At 44.4% G+C, this 24,289-nt stretch overlaps 2 protein-coding genes across 2 annotated transcripts in view; one reads left to right on the forward strand and one right to left on the reverse strand.

Moving 5' to 3' along the window:
• IQCG (IQ motif containing G) overlaps positions 1–10,146 on the forward strand; it is an 18,695-nt gene extending 8,549 nt beyond the window's left edge. Inside the window, exons 5-9 of the mRNA XM_009883406.1 lie at positions 5,593–5,754; positions 6,403–6,477; positions 8,073–8,204; positions 9,383–9,484; positions 10,003–10,146. Coding sequence (XP_009881708.1) covers positions 5,593–5,754; positions 6,403–6,477; positions 8,073–8,204; positions 9,383–9,484; positions 10,003–10,146 — 615 coding nt within the window. The remainder of the gene's footprint in view (positions 1–5,592; positions 5,755–6,402; positions 6,478–8,072; positions 8,205–9,382; positions 9,485–10,002) is intronic.
• Positions 10,147–16,977: 6,831 nt separating this feature from the next.
• LRCH3 (leucine-rich repeats and calponin homology (CH) domain containing 3) overlaps positions 16,978–24,289 on the reverse strand; it is a 68,185-nt gene continuing 60,873 nt past the window's right edge. The window contains exons 20-21 of the mRNA XM_009883407.1: positions 22,710–22,787; positions 16,978–17,106 (exon numbers count right to left, since the gene is read on the reverse strand). Coding sequence (XP_009881709.1) covers positions 16,978–17,106; positions 22,710–22,787 — 207 coding nt within the window. The remainder of the gene's footprint in view (positions 17,107–22,709; positions 22,788–24,289) is intronic.

Raw genomic sequence — 24,289 nt, forward strand, 5'->3', positions numbered from 1 at the left:
ACCAGCAGAGATCCTGGAAATGCATAATGTACAGTGGGAAGTGCAGCAGGATGAAAAGAACACTAGAAAAAAACCGTGGACGTAACAGAGAGGAGAAAGAAGAGGAGTCACTGAAGGAAGTGGAAAGTTAGCATGTTAGGAGACAAACCAAGAAAGAACAGTTGTGGGAACTAAAAGAGAACTGCAGGATGAACTTTTTTTCCCTCCAGATTTGAACAGAACATCTAAAGGATGTAGAGGTCAGAGCCAGGACTGAAAAGGGGAGCTGTATACCTCAATATATACTTACTTACTGCCACTGGAAATGGCATGGGAACCTATTTCCAGGCCCTATGAGACAATCCAGAAGTCCCTTGACATCTGTGTGGCAGTTAAATGAAATAGTTTGTCAGGCTCAGAGACTGTATGTTGTCCGTTTGCTTCTGTACATTGTCCCTTCTCAGTCAGATTCTGATTGCTCCTGGGAAGCTCCTGTTCTCCCACTCCCCAAGCTAGTGAATCTGATGAGGTAGTTCTCCTTCTGTGTAGTGCTCATCAAACCTCACTATGTCTGTGCACACAATATACATACCTGGTTCTGGTTTAATGCCTTCCCAGGGACTGGTGTGTAGGGGGCTGCTATCATCCCATCTCACGCTAGCAGCAATGTCCTGGCACTGTGCAGTCAGGCTGGGCACTTCTCTGTGTCCTGCCCTGCACCTCTCCTACCTCTTGCAATCATAAGAAGGTGCGTAGCTCCCATGCTGAGAGGGTGCTCTTCTCTGTGGTCTTTCAATACCTTCTCCTAATTCGGTTCTTACTTTTTGCATCATCAAGTGGGATCTGCGCTCATCTGGGATTTTGGTTTTATATTTCCAGCTTAAAAGTCCTTTTCTGAGCTTCCTTATAGTTTCAGCTTTGATAACAAATCAAAGACAAGACTACTTTCAAGTATTGCTTTCCTCCTGTGCCAAAAATAATGGTGTCTCACTGTGTCTCCCAAGGGAGAATAATTTCTATTCACTTCATATGGGATTTTCCCATAGGCAGTTTTACAGACACTTGCATGATTTGTCACCTTGCCAACTAATTAAAAACAAAAATACAGCTTGCTGATTTTGGAGTACTTTGAACAATAATAATGCACAGACCTGTAGACAAAAGTCGACATCGTTGTCTCCAGTCTAGTGGATGAGAAAACAAAAGCGAGCAAATCTAATCATGGAACCAGAAAAACATGGTCTTTGCTTCATGTATATTGCCTGTGTGTTTGTATTTTCAGCCTTGCTACCTCATAATGAGATGCTAATTAATGCTGCATTACCCTGCTCATTTTTCCCTCTAATGGAACACAAATCGAGTGCTAAATGCTCTTATTTCTTTTGTTTTGTTTCCTCTTGGAAAAGACTGATGTCTCTAAAGGAGCTGAAATGATCAGTCTGGTTTTGCTCTTACCCCTCCGTGCAGGAGCATCACCGATAGTTTGAGTTTGGCCGCAGGAGTTCTGTTTGCTGCTGCAGTGTCCATTTTCTAGCTTGTACAAAAATACTCACTTTCTCCGGTTTCCTGAACAAGTCATGGCAGACTGTACAGATTTTGAAACAAGTTAATGTTGTACAGTATTATATAGTTTAACATAAAAATTTAGGAGATGTAAACTTAAGAATTCCTGCATTGCTATTCACCTTCAGGACTTCGTATGTCCTGTAGTTTTGTGGTATACTTATGCCATACGTGTGTGTAAATCATAGTATAATTTTGCAACAAGCAGTAATATTGCAAGCTACCTACCCGACAGAAAATGAAGACGTTGGACCGTGGTACCAGTGAAAACAGGCCTGTAACTTTTATTCTTTGTGGGCGTTCATAACACTCTCAGCTCCACTGTGTCAGTGGACCGCTTGGCAGTGCTTTTAGTAGTGCGACTAAAATCTGTCATGTTTCTTCCCTTATCCACTCCCAGGAGGACGAATGCATCAAGGACATGTTCTGGGGGAATGTTTTAAACATATGTACACACACACTGGTGCATGTTTCTACTGGAGAAATGCACCAGGTGACTAAAGTAGAAGGCACAAGGTTTGTGATGGTCCTGAGCTCCCGGGTGACTTCATTCCACTGCCTGCAGAGCCCCAAGTCAGCTCAGCAGGACCCAGAGCTGGTACACTAGATCCAAACCTGGCTCCAGAAGGACAGGACTTTGGACAAGAGCGCTGCTGCCAACAGGTCTGCGCCTTCTGCCAGCAAACTGCCCCTCACACAGCTCACTCCCGCAGTTGTTGGGATTGGAGGTGAGCTAGCGGAGGGCTGCAGAAGCTGTTATGTAGAAGCTGGGTGACCTTCCAGGCCTGCTGTCCTTTCGGCTGAGTTATTTCTCGGGGGTGTGCAGCATGGGGATGTTCTGGCAGCTGGGACAGAGATGCTGGCTATGGCCTTATTGAAGTGTCTTTAGGGCTGCATGTTGCTGTTTTCAGGGGGAGCGAGTCCAGGCTGCGGCAGGTGTGTAGATCTAAGCATATCTCCAGGCTTTACAAGCTGAGATAGCGCAGCTGCCAGTGGAGAGACTTGAGCTCGTACGCAGTCGGTGTGGAAGCAAGGAGGCAGGCAGCAGGGCGCTCTGCTGGCACGCTCGCTGCCTGCACGGAGCACAGCGCCCGTTCCCCAGCCCCCTCCAAGCGCCTGCCAAATGGTGGGTGTGCTGCTGGCGGCAGGGGGTTTATCCAACTGCTGGAGGAATTCCTCACACTCTTCACTCCTGCTTGCTATTTTTGTAACTAGCTTTATTTTAAGTGACTGTAAATACTAATTGCTGTGGGAGAGCTGAGAGATCTAGGTGGCACTTGCAAGAGAGATAAATCAAAGTAAATGAAAACACAGGAGCACGCATACCCTCTCCAGCTAAGCGCAGTTGCTTTTGCAGCCAAACAGCATCTGTGGGGAAGACTCCTACGGCACCAGATAACAGCAGCAGACAGGCCTCTGAGCTGATGTCTACGAGCTGAGAGATCAGAGAAAATCGGCTTGTTTACCTGCTTGCGAAGCAGACTGGCTCTTGACAACTATTTCCTGGGTTTTGATCTTGGTCTCTGCCAGTTTTGTGATAGTTTTGGACACGAGGTATGATTTTGCATCTTTGGTTTGGCAGATGCAATGCTGAAGTCATCCCAAACAAGCAGCCCAGAGGTTTACTGCATTAGCTATGAAAGCACTCTGTGTCCTGGCTGGGACCTTTGCTATGATAAACCAGAATGAATAAGTATTAACTCATTTTCCCAGTGCCTGTCCCTGAAGATCAGGGAACAGCATACAGAACTACATCTACAGATGGTGCCCGCAGCTTGTGGGCATTTACTGCTGCCTTTACTACCTGCAACCTAATGGCAGATGTGCCCCAGTTCTGCAGCACCAGGTCCATCAGCTGGGCTGCAGTAGCTGCCCACACGCCTGCAGCCGACTTTCCCTCTCTGAGCTAATGCGCTGCTGTAAACCACCAGTGGGGTTTTGCATTTCACTTCCCGTCTGCTTTGGATTGTGTAACCAAGCCCCCAGACTCCCCACCTCTAACGAAGATGTTTTACAACACCACAGACCAAATCCAAACCACAAACATGCCATACAACAAAGAAAACAAACAGAGCAGATGGGGCCCCGTCCCAGCTGAGGCCTGGGGCGCTGGAATCAAAAGCACTTTTTCCTCTGCTTTACTAAAATATGAAATGAAAAAGAAAATAACCTGGTGAAGTGTTCATGCTCTGCCCCATCTTTCTAATATGAGTACTTTGTAACCTAGGCTGAACCTTTCTTTCCTGACCTGTTTGCAGATCCTTAGCAGATAGCAGTAACACAGTGCCATCAGCAGCGCTTGGCTCTGCTGAGCCTCGGCACCACAAAAAATCAGTGTTTTTCATTAGCATCTTCCCAGTCTCTCTGCCAGCCCCTCAATTTGGACATGATTCCACCATGATACAGGAAGAGAATCTCAAAATAAAGTGGTACAGTCACCTCCCATGTCTACTGACTCCACACAATCCCTCCCAATGCCAACCAAAATTTCACACCAGGGGAAAAAAAGGCATTACCAGAAACCTCAATAGGGCATAAATAGGTCATGTCTGTAGCTGTCTGCAGTCATATGATGATATGGCTGTAAAATACTATCTGGTGTTGGAAACCTTAAAAAAAATTTGAATGCATGACTTTTAAACCCACAAAACAGCATCAGCCAAGGCCCCTAATTGTCTTGAGCCTTATAAATATACTTTACTCTTCTTAACTGTGTCCGACAAGGGGTGCAGAGGGAAGGATTTTCCTTTTAACTGTTCCAAACTCTTCTTATAAAGAAACCTTTTCCAAATGAGTCATGCCGCATAGGCTTTTAAACACAGCACAGTTGAGCTGGCTTCTTCCTGTGGCATTTTTTCATGTTTACACAGCTAAGGAATGCAAGGGTGCTTCAGAGACAAGATATGTGGGCTTCAAAACATTTAAATGCCAGCACTTTGGTATTTCATCTTCAGCTGCAAGGTTTGGCTGATGAATGTCAGACCTGTCATGGCATGGCAGGAAAGCAAAGAGAAAGGCTGTAATGGAGCAATCGGGCGCCAAACCAGAGGCATTAAGGTTGATCTTGCATAATTGCACAGCAGACTTTGATGACCTTTTTAACTCTTAATACAAAAGTCTAGAGTCTTTCATTTTACAGGCGGTTCTTCCAAGTTCCAACCCCAGATTAATGGGTTTAATTTAATTTTTATCTGTTACTCAAAGAAATTCATTAAAACGGAGCAAACAAAACAACAGTCCCAAATCAAGCACTTTTTGCCTCCTGAGCACACTGCAGAAGCTGGACAAACGGGGCACGATGGCTCAGGATTCTCGCCCATGGGGGAGCTCCTGGGGAACATATTTCCCCCCGGAAAGCTCAACTCCATTGCAAAACAGGGAGAGGCTGGGAGGTCATTGCCATCTTTTCCTTGGCCCTTCTTACTCGTCCCGGGCGTATACTTTTACAACAGAGCGGGCACCATCTACCTCGTAAGATTTCAAGAAAGAACTGTTTAAACATACGAGCAAGTCAAGGTTAGATTTTCACCTGTTCTGAAGGTTGTGTTTATACAGTTGCTGCATAACTAGAAAAAAAATGAGTCCAAGGAATAGAGCATGCATCAGGAAATCAAACTTTGGGGTACGAGGGGCTGAGGCATTATCCTCCTTGTACAGATGCTCACTCATTGAGATGGCCTAATCCAAAAGGTTAGTAAAGCCTAACTTTGAGCGGTTGGAATTATTTGGCTTCTTTCATGCTTATAACAAGCACACCTGAATCCACTCCTGGACCAGAGGCCAGAAGGTCTGGCTTCTTGTCTCACTCTGTTCATCACTCCACCCTCTCCAGAAGTAATCACTCCTCGCTGATGGGTTTATTGCCTTCTATATGGCTTACAAACCAAACTTCCTTTTGAAGCAGAGGTTGAAATGGGGCAACATTCAGGGAAAGTGAATAGCCTGTAGCCTTTTCTCTTCTGAGTTCATCAAGGAGTGGAGAGATGAAACAGTCCGCTGACCTCAGTCTCCAGGCTTGCTTTTTTGTGCTGCTTCTCTCTCCTCCACTAGAATCGAGATGGTATGATTGCCTACCTCAAAGACAAGCTCCAAGAGATGAAGGCCAAAATTAACATGGAGAGCTGCTACACGAAGAAAAGCACAGACCTCCAGGTCCACCAAACTCAGAAGAAGTGCAGCAATGCAGAGAATGTCCTGGATGAGGAAATTCAGGTAAGCCGTTGTTCACGGCCCCTACTGGAAGGCATCTCCAGCTAGTAAGGAAAGAGTTCTCCCTGTCTTCCCAGATGCCCTTTCTGTTCTCCATCAAAGTCACCAACACAACTGTTTAAACTGGATCGAGAAACTCATCCAGGTTAGAAATCTTTCTCTCTTGCACTGCTTCTCTGTATGGTCCTGCAAACAGCAACAGCACGGCTGGCATGGCTGCAGGAGACTGGCTGGAGGCAGGGACTGCTTAAACTAATACCATTGTCAGAGAGGGATGCCTGTAACTATGTCCAACGGGTGCAGTTACAAAGCTATTTAGCAACACCAGCAATTCCAGTATTGCCCAGAGCATATTACGCTGATAGAGCTGTTTGTGTAGCCATAAGGTGAACTGGACTAGAAAACTGTTCTGGGCTTGCAAGCATTTTTTTTTTTTTTTGACTGATCAAGGCCTAATCTAGTTGTCCCTTTCTCACGGATGGCCCAGGGGCAAGGACTGCCTCGGTTAGTTTTGTCACTGGGAAAAACATGCGTGGACTACATAGACAGCTCCTCCACGCTTGCTCACCAGCTTGGCTTTCAGCAGCACGTGTGCGCACACTCGCATGCACTGACATGGCCTCACACGTTTCCTTTCTGCACCAATCACAGAAGTTGAGGAGCAAAACTGATGAGGAGATTCGAGTCCACACGGAGATGGAAAATTTCCTCAGGCAACAACATGAGGTAAGGGTGACTTCCTGCTAACGTTTAAGATAGCAACTGATAAACATTGTATCATCAATTAGTGCCTAAAGAAAACCAGTTACAGCTCTTCCAAACTTAAGAGGTTCATGATTGCTGCTGTTTGATTGACTAGTTATCCTCAAGTCTTAATTAACCCAGATCTCCCAGACTTGGGATTTACTACATTTGGATACATTTCCTTAAAATTAGAGTTCAGGTAATGGCTGGCATTGTTTATTCAGGTGTTACCTCTTTTTCCTCCCTCAGATAGTTGTTACTTATTCAGCTAATTGGAATTTTATTTAGACCTTCCTTGGCAATAGCTGGAGCTCCCAGTGGCCCAGTGAAGGGTGCTACTGCACAAAGTGAGGGCAACAGTTTCACAGACACGTGTGTTGTACGGAGGGGGCGCTAAAAAGGAAACGGCAAACAAACTGCCAGCCCAGTTTTGCCTTGTCTTAATTTGAGCAAGAACCAGGGTTGGATAATGGCTAATTTACGATTATTGTGCCCATTTTCAGCAGCAAACATCCATGAATGTCCTTGTGCTGTTAATCCAGAGGTTCAGAGCTTTCCTATCATCAACAGTGCCCATTCTGGTGAATAACACTGGAAAGCATCTCATAAACTGTATGACTGGAAGAAAACCTGTACTACTGCAGAGTACCTAACAACACTCCAGTACGAAATCTAATAGAATATAATAATTTAAAAAAAAAATCTTGTGAGGAATTAAATAGTGCCCTCTACATCACAGAGCGTTAGTCAGATCAACGCTTCATAGTGAGGGGACTTTCCAAGTACAAGCTGCAGCCTATTTGACCTCTACCAGAAGGCAAAGTGCAAACCTCTCTGTACTCAGACAGCAGCTGGTGGCTTTATAGGGGCCCAGAGAGAAGAGGATGACCATGGCCTCCATCTCCCTTGTGTGTCCAGCTGTGATGCCATAATGAGATTGATGCTTTTCCTCAGATTATTTTTCCGTGCAAGCAATCATAGTTGTTGCTATGGAGAAGTTATTTGTGAATGGGAGGAAGTCATCTGGGTGACCGTTTCAGCAGCACCTGCCCTCCTATTCACGAGTGAGACAAAGCCAAGTTCACAACCTGAAATAGAGTAAAGTGCTGTCCCTTGAGACCTGATTCCTGGTGCAGAGCTTAATCCAGAAAGCCGGTAGGGAGTCAGGCAAAGGATAAAAGCTTTCTCACTGCCAAATTCTGTTTCTTAACCCCCCTCCCTCTGTATACACACAAAGGATGGATTCTGGTTGTCGCTACACCAGGATTGACTGCACAAAACTACCCCCCAGTGCTTCCCCATTCTTCATGCACCTCTGAAAGCCCAACCTGGTCTCTCTTCATCACCAGTCCAGTGCTGCGGCTTCCGTGGTGAACCCCCAGCGAGGTGCCTGCAGGCCACCAGTAATTTATCACTAGTCCTAGGGGTCTGACCCTTTCAAGACTAGAAGGAAACACTCAGCGTGCAAAATTTATGGGACTCTTACCACCATCCTGACAGCAGGGCACATAATAGCAGCAAACCTTTCCCCTGTACACTTTTTGTACCATGCTGAGCTCCGCTCTATCCCCATGCAGAAAGTGGAAGAGAAGCTGGAATACTGGGTGGACAAGTATGAAAATGACACAGACGCTAAAGACGAAGAACTAGATGCCCTAAAAACATTAAAGGCAAACAACTTGGAAGTGCTGCAGAGACTTGCCACAGAGGTAAGACATCAGCAGCATCTCAGTGCTCAGTCATACAAAACGGCATCCTGGCTTTTTCCTACTCTGGTTCAGATAAGGAACCAGGACTATGGAAAAAAATATCAGTAATCTTGAGGTATAGGGGGAGATTATAAGCACTGGTCCTGGGAAGGCAGGGACTGAGTAGTCATCTTCTGTTTGACACCTGTGACATCAAGGAGGGATGATATTTCCCCTACAGCTATTTTCAAATACCAGCAAGTACTCGGAGCTATTGACAGCCTTTGTGAAGGGCAAAGACACCCGTATGCCTCACCTTAGTTTGTTGCCACAGTCTGCACAAATCTGCTCCTTTTAGCAACATGTGGGTGTGCCTGGCTGAGACTGGAAAAGTCAGCTCCATCCCTTCCTGCAGATGCACAGTGCTGTTATAAGGGAACTGATTCCAGTTAAAACCATTCCTGCTCCACATTGGTTTCTTGGTTAACCGCCGGGCCGCGATCCCAGCTATGCAGGCAGCGGAGCAGGCAGCACAGGGCAGAGAGAAGTGTCTAGAAAAAGGGATGTTTTAAAGCCAGAAGGAATGAACTTGTAATCCTTACTCTCACTGGATTTGAGATGATGGGACTGAGTTAGATGTTTCCCTGCTTGTGGGCTCATTTTTCACTCTGTACACTGTCATCTCAGTGTCCCCAGTGTGTTTGCACATCATCTGCTGCCTAGCCTGGGGGAGCACGGCTCCTTCCCACCACCATCTGTTGCCTGAGACGCCATCAGACAGCCATTTTACAGCACAGGATCAGAGGGTTAATTACACCCAGGCCGTGAGAGGTTTCACTTTGGCAGCAGCTCTCAGTGCCTCAGGACTGACACTGGTAATGAGCACTATTTGCCATCTGGATTCAGGGAAGATCAAATAAAGGAGGTGGGGGAGGAAGGTCCATGCTTACACATTACCCTTGGGCTGCTGGGGAGGTCCTTGGTGCACAGGGTGAGCACTGTGACCCACAGGCCAGAGCAGCCCTGGTGGGGCTGTGAAAAGTGTGTAGGAAGGATGAGGCCAGAGGAGAAGACTCCTTGCACCAGGGTCCAGGTGAGCCCTGCCCTGCTGCTGGGCAGAGTGAGCCTAGAAGGTTGGCCCTACAGTTTATGGGATGTGTTTTTCCCGTGGCTGTTGCCACCCCTGTGCTATCTTGCAGTGCTGGATGTTTGAGAAAACCATCATCGCTGACCGGGCAGAAAAGGAGGCTAAAAGGAGACAACTAGAGCAGGATGCCCTGGAGCTGAAGAGCATCCTGAAGGTAAAGGGGAGTAAAGCTGTGGCGGTGCTGTTCCATCAGCAAGTGGCAGTTAATCATTTGCACCACAGGCTTTGTTCGGGCAGAAAACGGCCTGAGAAAGTTGGCTGGTGTGGGATGGCACAAGTAAAGGACACAGAAAGCCAGTCCCTTTCTTCTGGGGCAGGCACAAAGCCAGCAGCGAGCTGCAGGTTTGAGAAGGGATGAAAGGGCAGAAGCCCGTCTCCTCGAATGGTCTGGGGCCGTGCTCCTCACACCAGCCCCACTGCGTGGGGGGGATACAGGGAGGGTCGCGGGGCAGTTCCCCTGCCCATCCCCTGGCCACCAGCAACAGATGCCCTCAGCCCTGACACGGATACCTTCACCATAACCAGCACAGGCCCAACTGCTGCTGTGTGGGCCAGGGGTTCCCTCCTGCAGCTGGGGAGAGCAGGAGAGATGCTCTGGGCCATTGAGCTGTACCGGATACTCCAGCAAGTGATTTCCCCTAAGACCTCTCTTTCTCTGCCTCTTGCTTCCAGCTGCAGGCCTGGTGGAGAGGTACAATGGTCCGTAGAAACCTCGGCCCCTACCAGGCCCTCAGGAAGATTTGGGAGAAACAGCTATCAAAGCAGACAGAAAAAGGGAAGAATGGAAAATACGGAGCAAAGAAAAAGACACGATAAGTAAAGAAACCTGTCTCCAGGGCTGTTGCTGGGCAGGGCACTATGGTTGCTCGGTCCATCTGTCTGACAGCACAAAATAAACCATGTAACAGAGCTCGGGCTATTCTGGAGAACACGGTTCATGACAGACACAGTTAAGGTGATGCTGCAGTAACTCTTAAGATCGTGATGCCGCCCTTGTACAGCAGAGACACAGTTTCTCCAGCAGAGAAGGAATTTGCATCAAAGCAGTGAGAAACGCTGTATCCCCAATGTGCTTTATGGAAACGTGACAGCTAGCGGGAGGTAATCCTGTTAACAGCCCCGTAACTCACCACCACGGGACGCTCTGCACCGAGGATGGCCTCTGCAGACCCCAAAGCACTGGCCGTGGCTGCAGCGCTGGTGTTTGCTGTGGCTCCCAGTAAAGCAGGGAGGCCAAGTCACCCACATCTGGGCTCGAGCAGCACTCTGTCTGCTGTCAGCGCTGGCGTTGGGTCGGCGGGGAGAAAACTGCTGATAGTTTGCAGTGTAAACACAAGGGCAGTCAAAGCACGCAGGTTTCCATTCCCGCAGTCCTGCAAAACGTCAGCACGTAGGCAGAACAGCTCCAAATACCTTCCAACCGAGGGAAGCAGCAACGGAAAAAGACAGCCGGCCGCGTTGCCTGCAGGAGCTGGTCTGTCAACAGCCGTACCCACCACAGTCTCTGCACAGCGAGATGAGGCAGCGGGCAGGGAGCGAAGCTGCCGGGGAGCAGTGTGCTGCTTTTTTAACCAAGAGGGGATCTCTCTCTCCCGACACGACTGTCACTCGCACGCAGGTCTGTGTACAAAGCAGAATTAGCCCCGCGGGTGAGCGGGCTGCTTTTTGACACTCCCACGCAGGAGAGCGAGCTCAAGCCACACAAAGTCTGCTGTGCTCTTTGTGACCAGCCCCTGATGGCCCCATCCAAACATCCTCGTATCCAGGCTGAACCGTGCCAAAAGCACTACAGTTCAAGTGAGATGACTGAAATCACAAGCAGAGCCTTTAGCTCAGAACTCTCTCGGAATGGGAGGAGAGGGGCTGGTGCCTGATGATCAGGCAGAGCCGATTGTCAAAGGAGCACTTAAATTTCCGACACTCCAGACAAACTTGCATTAGATGTATTGGAATTACCGTTGGAGCACTGCCACTTACTCGAAACCAGGACGTGTTCCCGCTTTCTGTGGTCCCCACACGGTGGCAAAGACAGGGATCGCTCCAGTCTGATCTGTGCTCACACCCCCTCTGCACCGCGGCTCCTTGTTGAGGGAGGCACCAAAGGGCAACCACGGGAGTTATGTTCCTAATTTAACTCTTCTCTTTCACACGCTGCTGACTTGGTACATTTCATTTAGGACTAGTATTTTCCATATGTGGTGGGTGTTAACAGGTGACATGTTTGGGTGGAAGGAATTAAGTTTGATCATAAACTCTTCAGAGGTTTTGAGCTAAGGAAAAAGTGGGATAGAACAGAGGGGTGGGAGATCTCCACTGTTTATATCAAACTCTAGGCACACATTAGTAGTACAACCAAACTACTGAAATCTGAAGCACAGCATCGGCTGGGCTCTGCTTGCTTTCCAGCAGAGAACAATATACAACATAATTCTGAAAAATCCTCTGCATCCAGGGATTCTGCCGAGGCTGGGCGCCTCTTCCAGCCCCAGTTCCCAATGCCAGCGTAGGAGCACTTGTTTATACGGTACATCAAGTCCCGGCAGCCGAGTGAAAAAGCCAGTAGGAAGTTAACACACTGCACTGGATCATGAAATAATTCAAAACTTCCATTTCAGTGACCAAAGAGAGAAAAACAAACAAAAACCCCACCCAAACCATAAATTGCATGGGCACAGCAAAGTCTGCTTCCAAAACCAGGAAGCTCTGTGTCTGTGTGTATAGGAGAAGGGATGCTTTTTATTTCAAAAATGAAATTAATAATAAAAAAGCATCAGTAGAATAGGGTTTGCTATTCCAGTCAGATGAGGGTGTGCCGAAATGTTGATTCCCAGCACGAGTGTCCTGCCCACGGGGTCATAGTGTGACAGGGCCAAAACTTTTTAATCTGCCCAAACCTCCCCGAGCTTACTCCTCCCAGGTAAGAAGAGCAGGCTCTTCCCTGGGGACCGCGGCCAGGCTGCCACCCAGCTGCCCACCTCCTCCCGGCCTCCTCCGCTGCACCGGCCCGTCCCAGCAGCGCTGCTCTCCTTACGAGCCGTACCTTGCTCCGTCAGGAACCGCAGTGGGTTTCTGTTTCTTGGCTGTACGGCTGCCAAGCAAACAGGCTGAGTGCATCCAGTGGTGGGAGCAGAGAGTGGCGTCCCAAACCCCAGCGCTTTTGAGGAACTTTGCCAGGGTTGGCACTGCTCATTTTTTCCAGCTATAGATAGATGGGATCAAAGTGCACATCCATGGTACCTTCTGCAGGGAAAACCAGAAGTCACAAGCCCTTTGAAGAAACTGGTTTCCAGAGGGGTCAATGGAGAAGAAAGGTTGGAGAGCAAGAAGCTGGTTAGGAGGAGGCTTTAGACGGAGGGACAGAAGTGCACGCCTGGGGAGAGCTGGGCAGCCCTGACGAAGGCAGGAACAGAGTTGTCTCCCCAGTGACTGGTGGAGTCACCAGGAGGTCAATAAAGGGTGCTGCAGCAGCTCGGTGAGCAGGGAACAGTACCATGGGGTACGCAGAGCATGTACAAAGTAGGGAGGGTTTGTGCATCTCTGGCAATTTCTAGACCTGAGGAGGGAAGAAAAGAGGAGCGAATGTTTTGGCTAATAACCTTTCAAATGCTGCGGGGGCACGAAGCTGGGGTGCAAGTTCTACAGGTCAAACCCAAGACAAGATAAAACCAAGCAAAAGATGAGAATGGTAAGGAGCACCAGTACTGGCAGCAGCAAACTGCCCAAACTTAGAATGCACATTTTACTTTGAGAAGGAAAAAAAAAAAAAAGGGGGCGGGGTGGGTAGGGAGGATCCTATACAAAATCACTGCTTCTCAGTGTCTGGGGAAGGTTAAAAATATCCCCAAGAAAAAGCTTCTGATGTGGCTGCAGAATGGCTGGATTTTTTCTACCCCGGTTAACTATGAAAACTAGAGAAACAAACCAGGTCCACTAACGGCCAACTGTGACAATGGGGAAGGGGAATAAACACCTGCCAGAGGATGGATGTGACGTTCATTGATGCAACAGAAAAACAGCAGGAAGAATACTGTAATTCGTGTAAGTTTTAAAACTTTATTTCAAATTACCCATGGTTTCCTCTCATATTACTGATGTGCTTGTGTTCACGCTGCTGGCAGAATACAGGCAATTTAAAATAAAGTATACAATATTCAGACACATTTATATGTAACAGACTTAGAAATTATGGAATGTATTTACAGACATACAGCATGGATGAAGCTTTAAAATCCTTTACTCTATTAATTACACGTTTACACTGTTTTCAGAAATAACAAAATTAGATCGCTTTGTAAAACACCACCATATCTATACAAAAGAATTTTTAGATGTCCAAATTCACCTTAGAAGTCCTCTGTTTCTAAAACACTTTTTTTCAAAGAACCATTTATAGCCATAAAAGGGTAAAAATACCATTTGCCATTGTGTCACATCAAGAGGTGTTCTCGGCGCTGTAAGAAGTTGTCTCTGATTTATTTTAAGCAGCCCAACGAGGTCGGAGCCTTTATGAAAGCCTTCCCCTTCGCAAGGGGGAAGACCCAAACCGTGGCTATTTTGCCCTGACCATGCAATGCCATCAGGGCCTGCCGAGTGCCCGTGCTGCTCCATCGTGAGTGCGTACCCTTACTGAGCCTCAAATGCTGCTCAGCGCTTGACATGGTTTGGGGAAGGATGGTGACACAATGGGGTCAGTGTATAAACACCAGCAAGCACAAAACACTCGCATTCCTCCCACATCCTCCGACACAAATGCCCCAGAGAGGAAAGACAATTGCCTCTTTGCTTTAACGCACAAACCAGAATGTTATACATGTTTTCTTTAAAATATTCTTTTCATGGGATACAACAAAAATTGCACATAAATACACCGAGAAATCCCCAACCCATTTTTCAAAACAGAACTGAAGTTGGTTTTGGTATAATACATTAAATAAACCGTATGATGAAACTTCAGGTTTGGATTTTTGTCCTAAACATCTGGTCAAGATTTAGTGTTTGCCAGCATGAAAGCACAGGATTATAAATGTCAAACTTACATGACAATGTACATTGAAACTGCCCGAGTGAACCGTTGCTTAGAGCAAAGTAAGTGCCACTGGGGACAGAACGCCGGCCCAGCCCCGCAACCACTGCTCCTTACGTGAACTCAGCTGCTGCGCCTGCGCACCGCTCGTACAGAAGAGCGGCTGTGTTAACCAGACACGACAGCAAATGGCCATTTCTTGCAGTTCAGGCTCAACCCCCCACCCCATTAATTCCTAAAAACTAGTATTAATGAAATTGGTCAAACTTCCACCAACCTGAATACTGTTAAGTTTCATTTTCCCTAAGTGCTGGAAGCTGGAGTGGAGCAAACAACACACCCTCACAATTCCACGAAGGGAATGGTTTTCTTAAAACGGGAATATTTAAATAGTCCACAAAGGGTGTGCTACTAAAAAGTTAATATGCCCCTGTAACAATACAAGTGACCTAATGTTGGAAACTAAGATGAAGTCAGTGCCCCCCTCTTTCAAATTATGTGCAGAGACAAAGATACAAGAAACACTGTTGGCCGCGAGCGGCAGAATCCACTCGGCAAACTACAGCAGAGACTTCAGACACTTTTATGTAACCTTTTAAGAATTACCAACACTGCTTGCAAGTGAAATGAAGCGAAACACAAGACCTACTCAAGGAGGAAAGTACGCCCGTATGGAGGTGCTCTCTTCCTACGGGTATCACAAGTTATTGGCATTTTAATTTCTTGCAGGGCTCGGGGTAACGAGCTTACCCAGTATGAAAAGGTTTCTCTTTTCAGCTGTGCAGTTTTGAATGCCCTTCAGGTGGTTCCCCCCCCCCCCAACTTGCAACATGATCAGCCAGTGCCAATAAGAAGCACTGGAATAATAATGTGAAATAAGGGATTCAACAGTCACCACGATGGACCTTGAAAGAAATACATGAAGCAAAACAGAATGGAAACAAAACTGCAAATCAAAAGGGGAAAAATCCAACCAAGACCAGTCCTTGCCAGTGTTCCCACAGCAGTTTTACTTCAGCAGAAATGACTTCTAGCTAACCTGCTCCCAGCTCTTCTCCCTCCTTTATCCCCATGAAATCCTCTTGGTGTGTTTTGCTTCAAATACATGCCCAGATGCAGTATCTCCGGTGCCTGAAGTTGGTCTCAGACGCTATGCACCATGGATTAGTAGCATAACATTCTGGGATGCTTTAAATTGGCCAAAACCTAACAAAGGAACTGCATGGGAGGAGAACTGGATTTTGCAAAGTCTTTTTTGGGGAAAAAAATAATAGTTACTGTAACTGATCTGGTAGTGAGCTTGGCCTCGTCACTAAGACCAGAGCACACAGAGCTGGTCTTTGTTTTGCAGGTGAACTTTCCAGCAAAATGCACACTTGTCGGCTGCCTCTCCCATTCCTGCATATCTAATTTCCATTTTTATGTTAAGGAAAGAGGAAGGAAGTGATGGCAGTTCTGTAAAACCAGTGCATCTCTACATAAATTCCAATGATAAAAGGCTTTATTTATTGAAGTCTTGTTAAACCCAAAAATAGAAGCTACTTTTTGCAAGATTGCTGCTTTGGCAATATGCAGCCCACCTGTGGAAATTCGGTAATTGTGTTCTTAAAATGGTAAACTTCTCAGTGGCTGGGACATTCACCAGTGTGAGCATGTCTGCATGGGATGCTTCAGCCCCTAAAAAATGTATTATTTGCTAATGGGTTTCCAATGATTGGCATGGCAGGCTGCGATTCTTCTCACTGCAGTGAAAATACACACATGGCTGTTGATGACACCTAGTCACCATGTGACAAAACTACTGAGTAACCAAACGCATCCCTACGTGACCAGAAAGGGAGGTGAGAGGAGGCACGGCATCTCCCTCCACTGACGTTGGAAAAATTTTCACATAAAGACACATTAAAACCCAAAAAGAAACTGAACCCAGTAAGAATGGTATTGTGATTAATACAATTTGAACAGTTCTGGTTTAGTATTTTTTACTAAGATATTTCTTGTGGAGAAAACATGCCGTATTTTTTCCCTTGGGGAAAAAAAAATAATCTACCCTTTTTTTTTTTTCCTTCAAATATAAAGAAATGAGAACATGCCAACACAAGTTACAACTGTGTGAGGTTCGACGCTGTTATCAAACACTGCAGGTTAAGATTGTGTGTTGCAATTTTTATAATATATAATAGAAATAGCTGTTGTTCTTTGGAGGCAAAGAAATACCCTTTCTTTGAACCCTGTAGGGAAGGAAAGAAATTTCATTCCCCATGTGCCCACTGCAGCAACATTTTTTTTTTTTTTTTAAACAAACGAATTCCCTTAGGAATCGCTTTCCAAACTCTATACCCATGTCTTCAGTCCACAAGGTCAGTGGACCCCTGCCCTCCTCCCAATGAACTCAATTATTTTTTTTTTTAAATAAGGGGAAAAATATTGGTAATAAAAATTGTTATTGGAAACTGTTGTGATCTCCAAAAAAAATGGAGAAATGAAGTAAAACATTCCTGTCAGGAATCACGGAAACTCATTTCCTTAGAACAGAGCTCTGTGTGTTTGGATGCACTGCATGGGCAGTAAAGTCTTCACGTCCTTCTGCTTAGCCAAGATAACCCAAAAGGTCCCGGAGGTCTTTACACAGCAGACAAGTGGTGAAGTTGCTGCTGCTTTGGGGGTGCCAGCTCCAGGAGCGCCTGGACAGTCACAGCTACCTGTGTCAAACCCTTCTCTTCTAAAATATGTAGAGGCAAACATAATTGCTCCTGAATGGGGAACAAAACAAAGACAAAAACAAAATGGATGAAAAACACTCAACTGAAAAGAAAAAAAAAAATTAAGCAAAAGGTGACCAAAATATGAAATGTTATGGACAGCTAGCACACACACGGGTATGAAATGAAATTTCTGCTTGTGACTAACGAACCGTGAACGCGACTGCTCAAAGGAGGAAGCCTTGGGGTAATCCTTGTGTTTATCAGAAAATGGGAAAAATAGAATTTGAAAGAGTGTTGTGGGAGAAGTGGGGAATAGCAAATTGTCCTCTATCTTTGCCCACGCTCAAACGGCAGCACTTTATGAAACCAAAAGCAGATGAACTTAAGGATGAGGAAAGCTTTGCTTTGACGTGATGAACCTGCTACAACGCAGAGTAAGAAAGGAACTATGGCTGCCTTTCCAAAACATAACTGCCTTTTTGAGGGAGTCCTCATGCAGTAAGCCTGTTTAGCTATCAAACGTGAGGAAAGACCTGCTTTAAAGCAGAGAATGAAATGCCAGTGTGTGCTATGGAAACACTGTGCAACAGTCTAAGAGGAAATGTCATACTTAAAAGTAATTCTCATCTCCTGAGACACACTGCCCATCTGAAGTCCTTCTGTCTCTATGTGTGTGCTGATCTCCATCATTACAAAAATTCCTTGGAAGGCATGGAAAAGCAGAAAGCATAAGCTGTTTTACGGAAGAAAAAAGAAAAAAAAAAAAAAAAGACGACTTGCTTCTATGTATGACTGAAATAACCTTGATCATGAATGTAGAAAAAGCCCTGTCTCCTGTTCAAGGCACTGAGAAATTGACAGTGTACGTATAGGCAAATATCCATCCTATGTTACGGGTGTATACCTGCCAGAAGTACCCCCGCTTAGCAGGTTACCTCCAAAATCATTCTAAGGAATAAGAGTAATACGCAAAATGCAAAAAGAGGTTTCAAAGTGTTTATTAATAAATTGTGCTATTCTCAGTCTAAGATGGATTTAAAGCCTCGCACTACGTAAGTCCTTGGCACATCCTGGCCACCCTCACTCCACAACAGTCAGCGTAACACGTCCAACAGTTCTCTGTATCTGTAGAAAATAACCGAAGTGTATCCTTCCTATAGAGCTACAGAGATTATTTTTCATGTGTTATTTCCACAGCAACCTGCATTTCTCCGCTTTTTGAATCTTTACTGGTTTTTGATGTTAAAGAAATCCTTCAGCATCAACAATTACAGCCAACACTCCTCCCGCAAAGCTCAGAGCGGAAAGAAAACAAATGAGTCCAGACTGAAATTCTCACAGTAAGCCATATGATCAGGCTGAAATACATTTTTCTTCCAGAAAATTTATGTTATTTTGAAAAAAGTGTGCTTTTTGAGAAAATACTTGTAAACTTGAGCAAATATGCCTTATCTTTTTTCTTATGTATGCAAGCAGATAAGGGGAAAAGCTTTGGAATGACTCCATACCACAGACAGTCACGACAAACAAAATTTAAAAACTGGAAGGCACTGTTAGTGTAAAACCCCTTGCAGCTTTTATCACAGTGTTCATTAGAAGTTAAGAAACATAGGAACTGAGTTCATTTTAGTTCATACCAGTAAGCAGTACAAAAATAGCTTATTTAAAAAACACCCCACCAATCTCCCCCTGTCAAAGGTCCCCTCTTTCCTCAAAAATGCTTTGCTTGGACAGAACGCTTTGTGTGATTTGGAAAGAGGGCACCAACTCCTCTACCCGCTCCTGTGTTAAGTCCTCACTTTATGTTACAACAGCTTGCGAGATCCATGTACACATAACACATTTTTACTGGTAGTGACCACGTTTGCAATTGAACTCCCGTGTATCTTAAACTGTGCTTCGGAGTTGTTGCCAGGTTAACATCGGAATGCTAACACCACTTCAACTGGGCTTACAAGCCATTTCCTGTATTTTCAGATATAACAGAAACTTAGCGAAAACATATTTGGAACAGCCTTTTTACTCATCACTTACCTGTCACTGGTCTCTGAGCAGAGTTCCCTGAATCAATCTACACTCTGAGGAGACACGGTCTGTTACACAGCACATGGGGAGTGCCCTGAAGTTCTGAGGTGTCCCTGAGACATTAAAGCATTAAAGCACCAGGATGCTTTTCCTGGGGAGGGAAAAGCTTTGAAGCTTTACGGAAGACTACCTGAGTTTTGTAAATCAGTGAAGAGTGATCATGCAGCCAGGACTTACATGTCTGCAATTGTATGATACAAAGGTTTCTGAAAATGACAGGATAAGAGGAAGAAGGGAATAAGCAGGAAACAAGCATGGGTTGCAGCGCCCACAATCAAGTGGCAACTCAGGAAGTTTTTGTTAAGTTTTATCCAGAGTACAGCAAAAGGCCATGACATTCTGTGGCATCTGATAGAATCTTAAGAGATTTTTCCTTCTGTGCCAAAAACCGTTTCTCTCAAAGCTGCTGAAGAGCTCTATTTTCTGAAAATTTCCTGCTTAATCTGTTATGAAGCTCAAGTAGCTCAGGATTCACTGACAGTTATTTTAAAAATCCTGACTCAAAGTAATACACCACAGCCTACAAATATGAGAAAGCAAACGCTCTCAGAAGCAGAATAAGGGACGGGGGGTAAGAACAGAAAAAACAGTAACAAAGTCCTGTGGACAAAACTTACCAGACCATGTCTCCTAAGACTGTGAGATCTAATCAAGAACACTGTTGTTGAAAAAAATGCTTTGCATTCTTTAACATTTTTCACCAGACAATCCTGAAGCAATTTACCAAAGTTGGTGCAATTCCCATTATACAGATGGGGAAACCGAGGCACAAACTGACAATGCAGTTTTCCCAGTACTACATCACCCATCAGCAGACCATGGCATGCACCCGAACCTGAGTCCCTTGCTCTAGCCCACGGACAGCACTTCCTCCCTTGTAAAAGCATTATATCTGCTAAATATGACACAGCAAATACAAATGTGAATTATGTCACAGATGGTCATGTGGGTGCACCAATGTGTTAACACATCGTACTTGCTACCTCTGTCCCATCAGTGGGAAAGAAAGCACTTCATACACACAGTCTTGACAAAAACCAAAATCCTTTCCCAAGCACCAGAGTGATGGAGGGAGGAAGCAGCAACACTATCCTTCAGCTAGAGAAAAAAGACCCAGCGATAGAACATACAGAGCGTTAGCATTAGAGTACAGTAAAACACCACAAAGCCCCAGAGCTGAATGGAAAGGGACACAAGACTGGATTCTTCTGAATCTGTCCCCAGGGAAAGAAGAGTCTCAACTGTTCTTTTAACGCTGAGGTTTAGCTGAAGAATGTCAGAAGGGGAACAAAGATTGTCCTGTCCAGAGTGTGTGAGCAGGAAGGGAAAACAGACAGAAAAAAAAAAGGTCAGTCAGTTAGCCATAGCAACATCCACGAAGCAGTCAGTCATCAGACATCTCAGATATAACCTACATGTTCGAGAAGCGTATCACAGCTGGTTAATTCTCACAAAGGAATCTGCAAGACTCCCATTGCAAAGAACTCACTTATTGCAAGTATTTAATGTTCAGTGAGGTGCCTGTCACCCGTACAGCTGAAACACGTAACTATTCTTTGTTGCTAACAACACAGCAGATCACACATGCCTTAGTGAAAACCAATTTTCTCCAGGGGAAATGAAGCGGCTACAGGTTTCTGAGATGCTGCTGGTACTGAGTACTCACCAAAGCTAAGTCTCCACACGTATCTTAGTTAATGAAAACAGTAGGACAAGGGATTATTTATGTGTAAACCATGCTTGAATGCAGCATCCTGCAGAAATATTTATTACTAGCTAGAGCCTAAGCGTTCTGTAACTATTCCCGCTGTGTATCTTTTCCCTCCCTTTCACACAGGTAACTGCTGTGAATCAGTGAAATCTAGACGCACATATTAATCTGTTCAACTGTCGGTTTCTTTTGATGCAAGGGCTTTAACTAGCAAAGCTCTATAGAAATGGCTGCTCCACTGTGGTGCCTGTAATTAGCATTTTCTAAAAGTAGCCTTCCTCTTCGAAGGTAAGTATTTCTACATAGATCCGTACTTTCAGAAAGCCTTTTATTTTTGTAATTAGAATTTAAATGAAAGGAAATACCTGCAGGCATCTTTTCAAGAAAAATGTAATAGGCTGCCACGCCATTCTTGCATACAGATATCTTACGTTCACATCTCAGTAGGTATGTAATGTAGACATGTGAGAGCAACTTTAGAGTTCAGGTGGGGGTATTTCAGTAAGTTTCCCCAGAGACACTCTCCTTGAACTCTTTCACATTAAAGCAAGAAATATGAGAAAGCCAGGAGGGTCCTAGACAGTAAGTGTAGCAGGTGTAGCAGACTGCGTCTACAGGGGACTTTTTCTTGAGTGGCTTTTTTGTTTGTTTTTAAATGTGGGTCATTTCTGCTACGTACTGCAATGCCATAAAAATGACATCTTCGTATTGGAGGGAGTTATAAATAGGAAAGCTGGTATGGAATTGAACAATTTTGCTCCAGATGAATTTATATTGCGCAGTTCTGCTGGGAGTAAAACTCTGAAGTTTCTTAGAGTGCAGGCTCTTAAACTACTAACCATCACTTGCAACTCCCTACCACGTTCCAACGTGATTCGCCACTGAGTCATGTGAAATTGCCAGGCAGCTCAATAAATATGCTATCCTAAAATCCCAATGGTTCAAATGCCTGCAAGTGAAGCTATATGAAAACACTAGAAAATACTGCATGACTGACTTGAGAACACTGCTTTTGGAAATAGCTGGGAAATGAGTCACTGAGTCTACTTTTCCCCTTCACAATACATAAGAAAGAAAACAGCATCTACAACAGAAACACTAATGCTTAGCAGTATAAGAAACCAAATCAATTAATACACTAGAAGAAAAATCAAGAAAAACACAACATATCGAAACTATTTTTACTGAGACAACTGCTGAATAAGACAAAGTGGAAAGAACAGGACAGCGTAAAGCAGGATAACTGGACTCAGATGGATTATTCTATCATGTTCCCACCTCCTAGATCTTCCAAGTTTCAGAAGGGGACACGGAATACCAGAAGATGGACTTCTACCACCGGTACATAACAAAAGAACTAGGATCTATGCAAAGACAGCTACCATCAGAGAAAGGCCAATAATACTGGGACTTGTTGGAAAGACAGTAAAGACGTTCATGCAAGAGAATTATTCTGAAGGAACATGAAAACCTTTGGGATAAAAATAACACATGCAAAACATCATCCAAATTTTACCCCACTTTTAAGCTGTCAAATATCTAATCTTGAGAAAATGTAATTGTTTTTATAGAAATAACTTGCAATTCTAAAGGCAGACTTGAACTGCATCAGCTATTATGAATTTGAGGCACAGCAGTAAGTGAATCAGACCTCTGATAAACTATATCTGACTTCATTTTGCTCTGGAAGACAATACAAGATAAGTCTGATCTATACTGCAAGACATAGCTTATACCTGAACTTTCTAAACTTTTAATAATTTTGTTTTCATCAAATCTTTCAAAGGTTTTATTTTCTGAAGCATCATACAAAACTGCACCTGTAACATTACATCAGTATAGTAGAAATACATACCTGAGGCACTCCAATCCTTCTGCAAGCTTCCAAGAAATTCTCCACATTTCGTCTGCATTTTGCCATTGTAAGTTTAGGCTGCAAAAAAGTAAAGGAGGCAGGCAGTGTTCTTAATTGGCAGGGTTTTAAAAGATCTTAATTTTTTATTTAAATAAAACTCTTAATAAATCTCTCTGCCAAAAAACATACTGCACTGACATAAGCTTGTCTAATTCAAACCAGGCTCTGATGAAGTTTGCTTTTCTTTAGAAAAGCAAGCCCAAATTTCAGATATTTTATGAAAAGCTAATTTATGAATGCTCGATGTTTTTCAAAAAAGACTATTCTAAGCTGCGCAATATTTATATACAAGGTGTTACATAAAACTGGCTAACACTTTTAGTGACTACAGTATGATAATTTGAAAAATATTTTTTGAATGAAACACACATGCATAGCTTCCATGCTGTGATTTCAGAGCAATTTCATGATATGAAGCAATCTGAAGTCTGTTCTGGATTACTACAATACAAAAATACATAAATATCAAACCATATTTCAATTAACAAAGTGAGAAAGAAAATGAAGGCTAGATGAAACCAGAAAATAATGGAAGAAAAGTAAAACTGAAGCTTGCTGCTTGTAAGCCTCCTGTAGATGTGGTTGATGAAGCTATTTGAATAGTACTCACTCGCATTTTTTCAAGGAAACTTTTTTTCTACCATTACCTTTCACACCTCTACATGGACATACCACGGCACAGGCTCTGTCTTATTTCTATTCTTGAAGCTTATTCTTTTCTGGTTAAAGAGACACAAGCTTCCCGCTCCTTTGAACAAGCTACACACAGTCTACATAGCAGGCAGCAGCCTCTGGGTTCGATACTTTTGCTGTGAGTGGTGGGGTTTCTGCTCTGTCCCCTCAACGTGCCGTATTTCCCCACCAAGAAAGCAGGTTGAAGGCTAGCGCTGACTTCTGTCTCCCGAAGCGCAAAAGAACACAAAGATCACATTGTAACTAAGGAATGACACGATGCCTCTTCTGCTCCTGGAGCCATGCAGCTAAAGGCTGCCTCTTCCTTGGGATTTATATGACAAAGCCATGATTTAATTCCTAACACAGAATATTCAACAGCACATAAAACCAGACCATTGAAAACATATTCTCAATGACGCAAGTCTTCTGAATAGCGGCTGTATGCCTTTTCTCTTAATGATTCCACAATCGGCCTAAAATGTTGGCATGTCCAGTTCAATCGTTCTCAAAATAATGAAGACATCTGCTTGTTCACATTAAGTCCAAGGGAAAGGAACCACAATGATATAGTAGGCAGCCCTGTAAGTGCCTGTTCGAATTCCAATCAACACAAAGACTGACTCCAAAACAAGGAAAAGCAAACACAACATGCATGTTTCAACTTCTTCCCCCAGGAAGAATTTTTTCCTTATTCATACAATTTAAAGGTGCATAACAAGCTATGTGCCTGTCCATACTACTTTTAAGTAGCTGACCCTAAATATTTTCACTGAGCTTTCTGACTTCCACAAATATAGATTAGGTAAATAATCAGTCATTATTTCACAGTTTTTAATTCTTCTCTA

Source organism: Charadrius vociferus, unplaced genomic scaffold (genome assembly GCF_000708025.1).
Source record: "Charadrius vociferus isolate BGI_N301 unplaced genomic scaffold, ASM70802v2 scaffold214, whole genome shotgun sequence".
Taxonomy (NCBI): Eukaryota; Metazoa; Chordata; class Aves; order Charadriiformes; family Charadriidae; genus Charadrius; species Charadrius vociferus.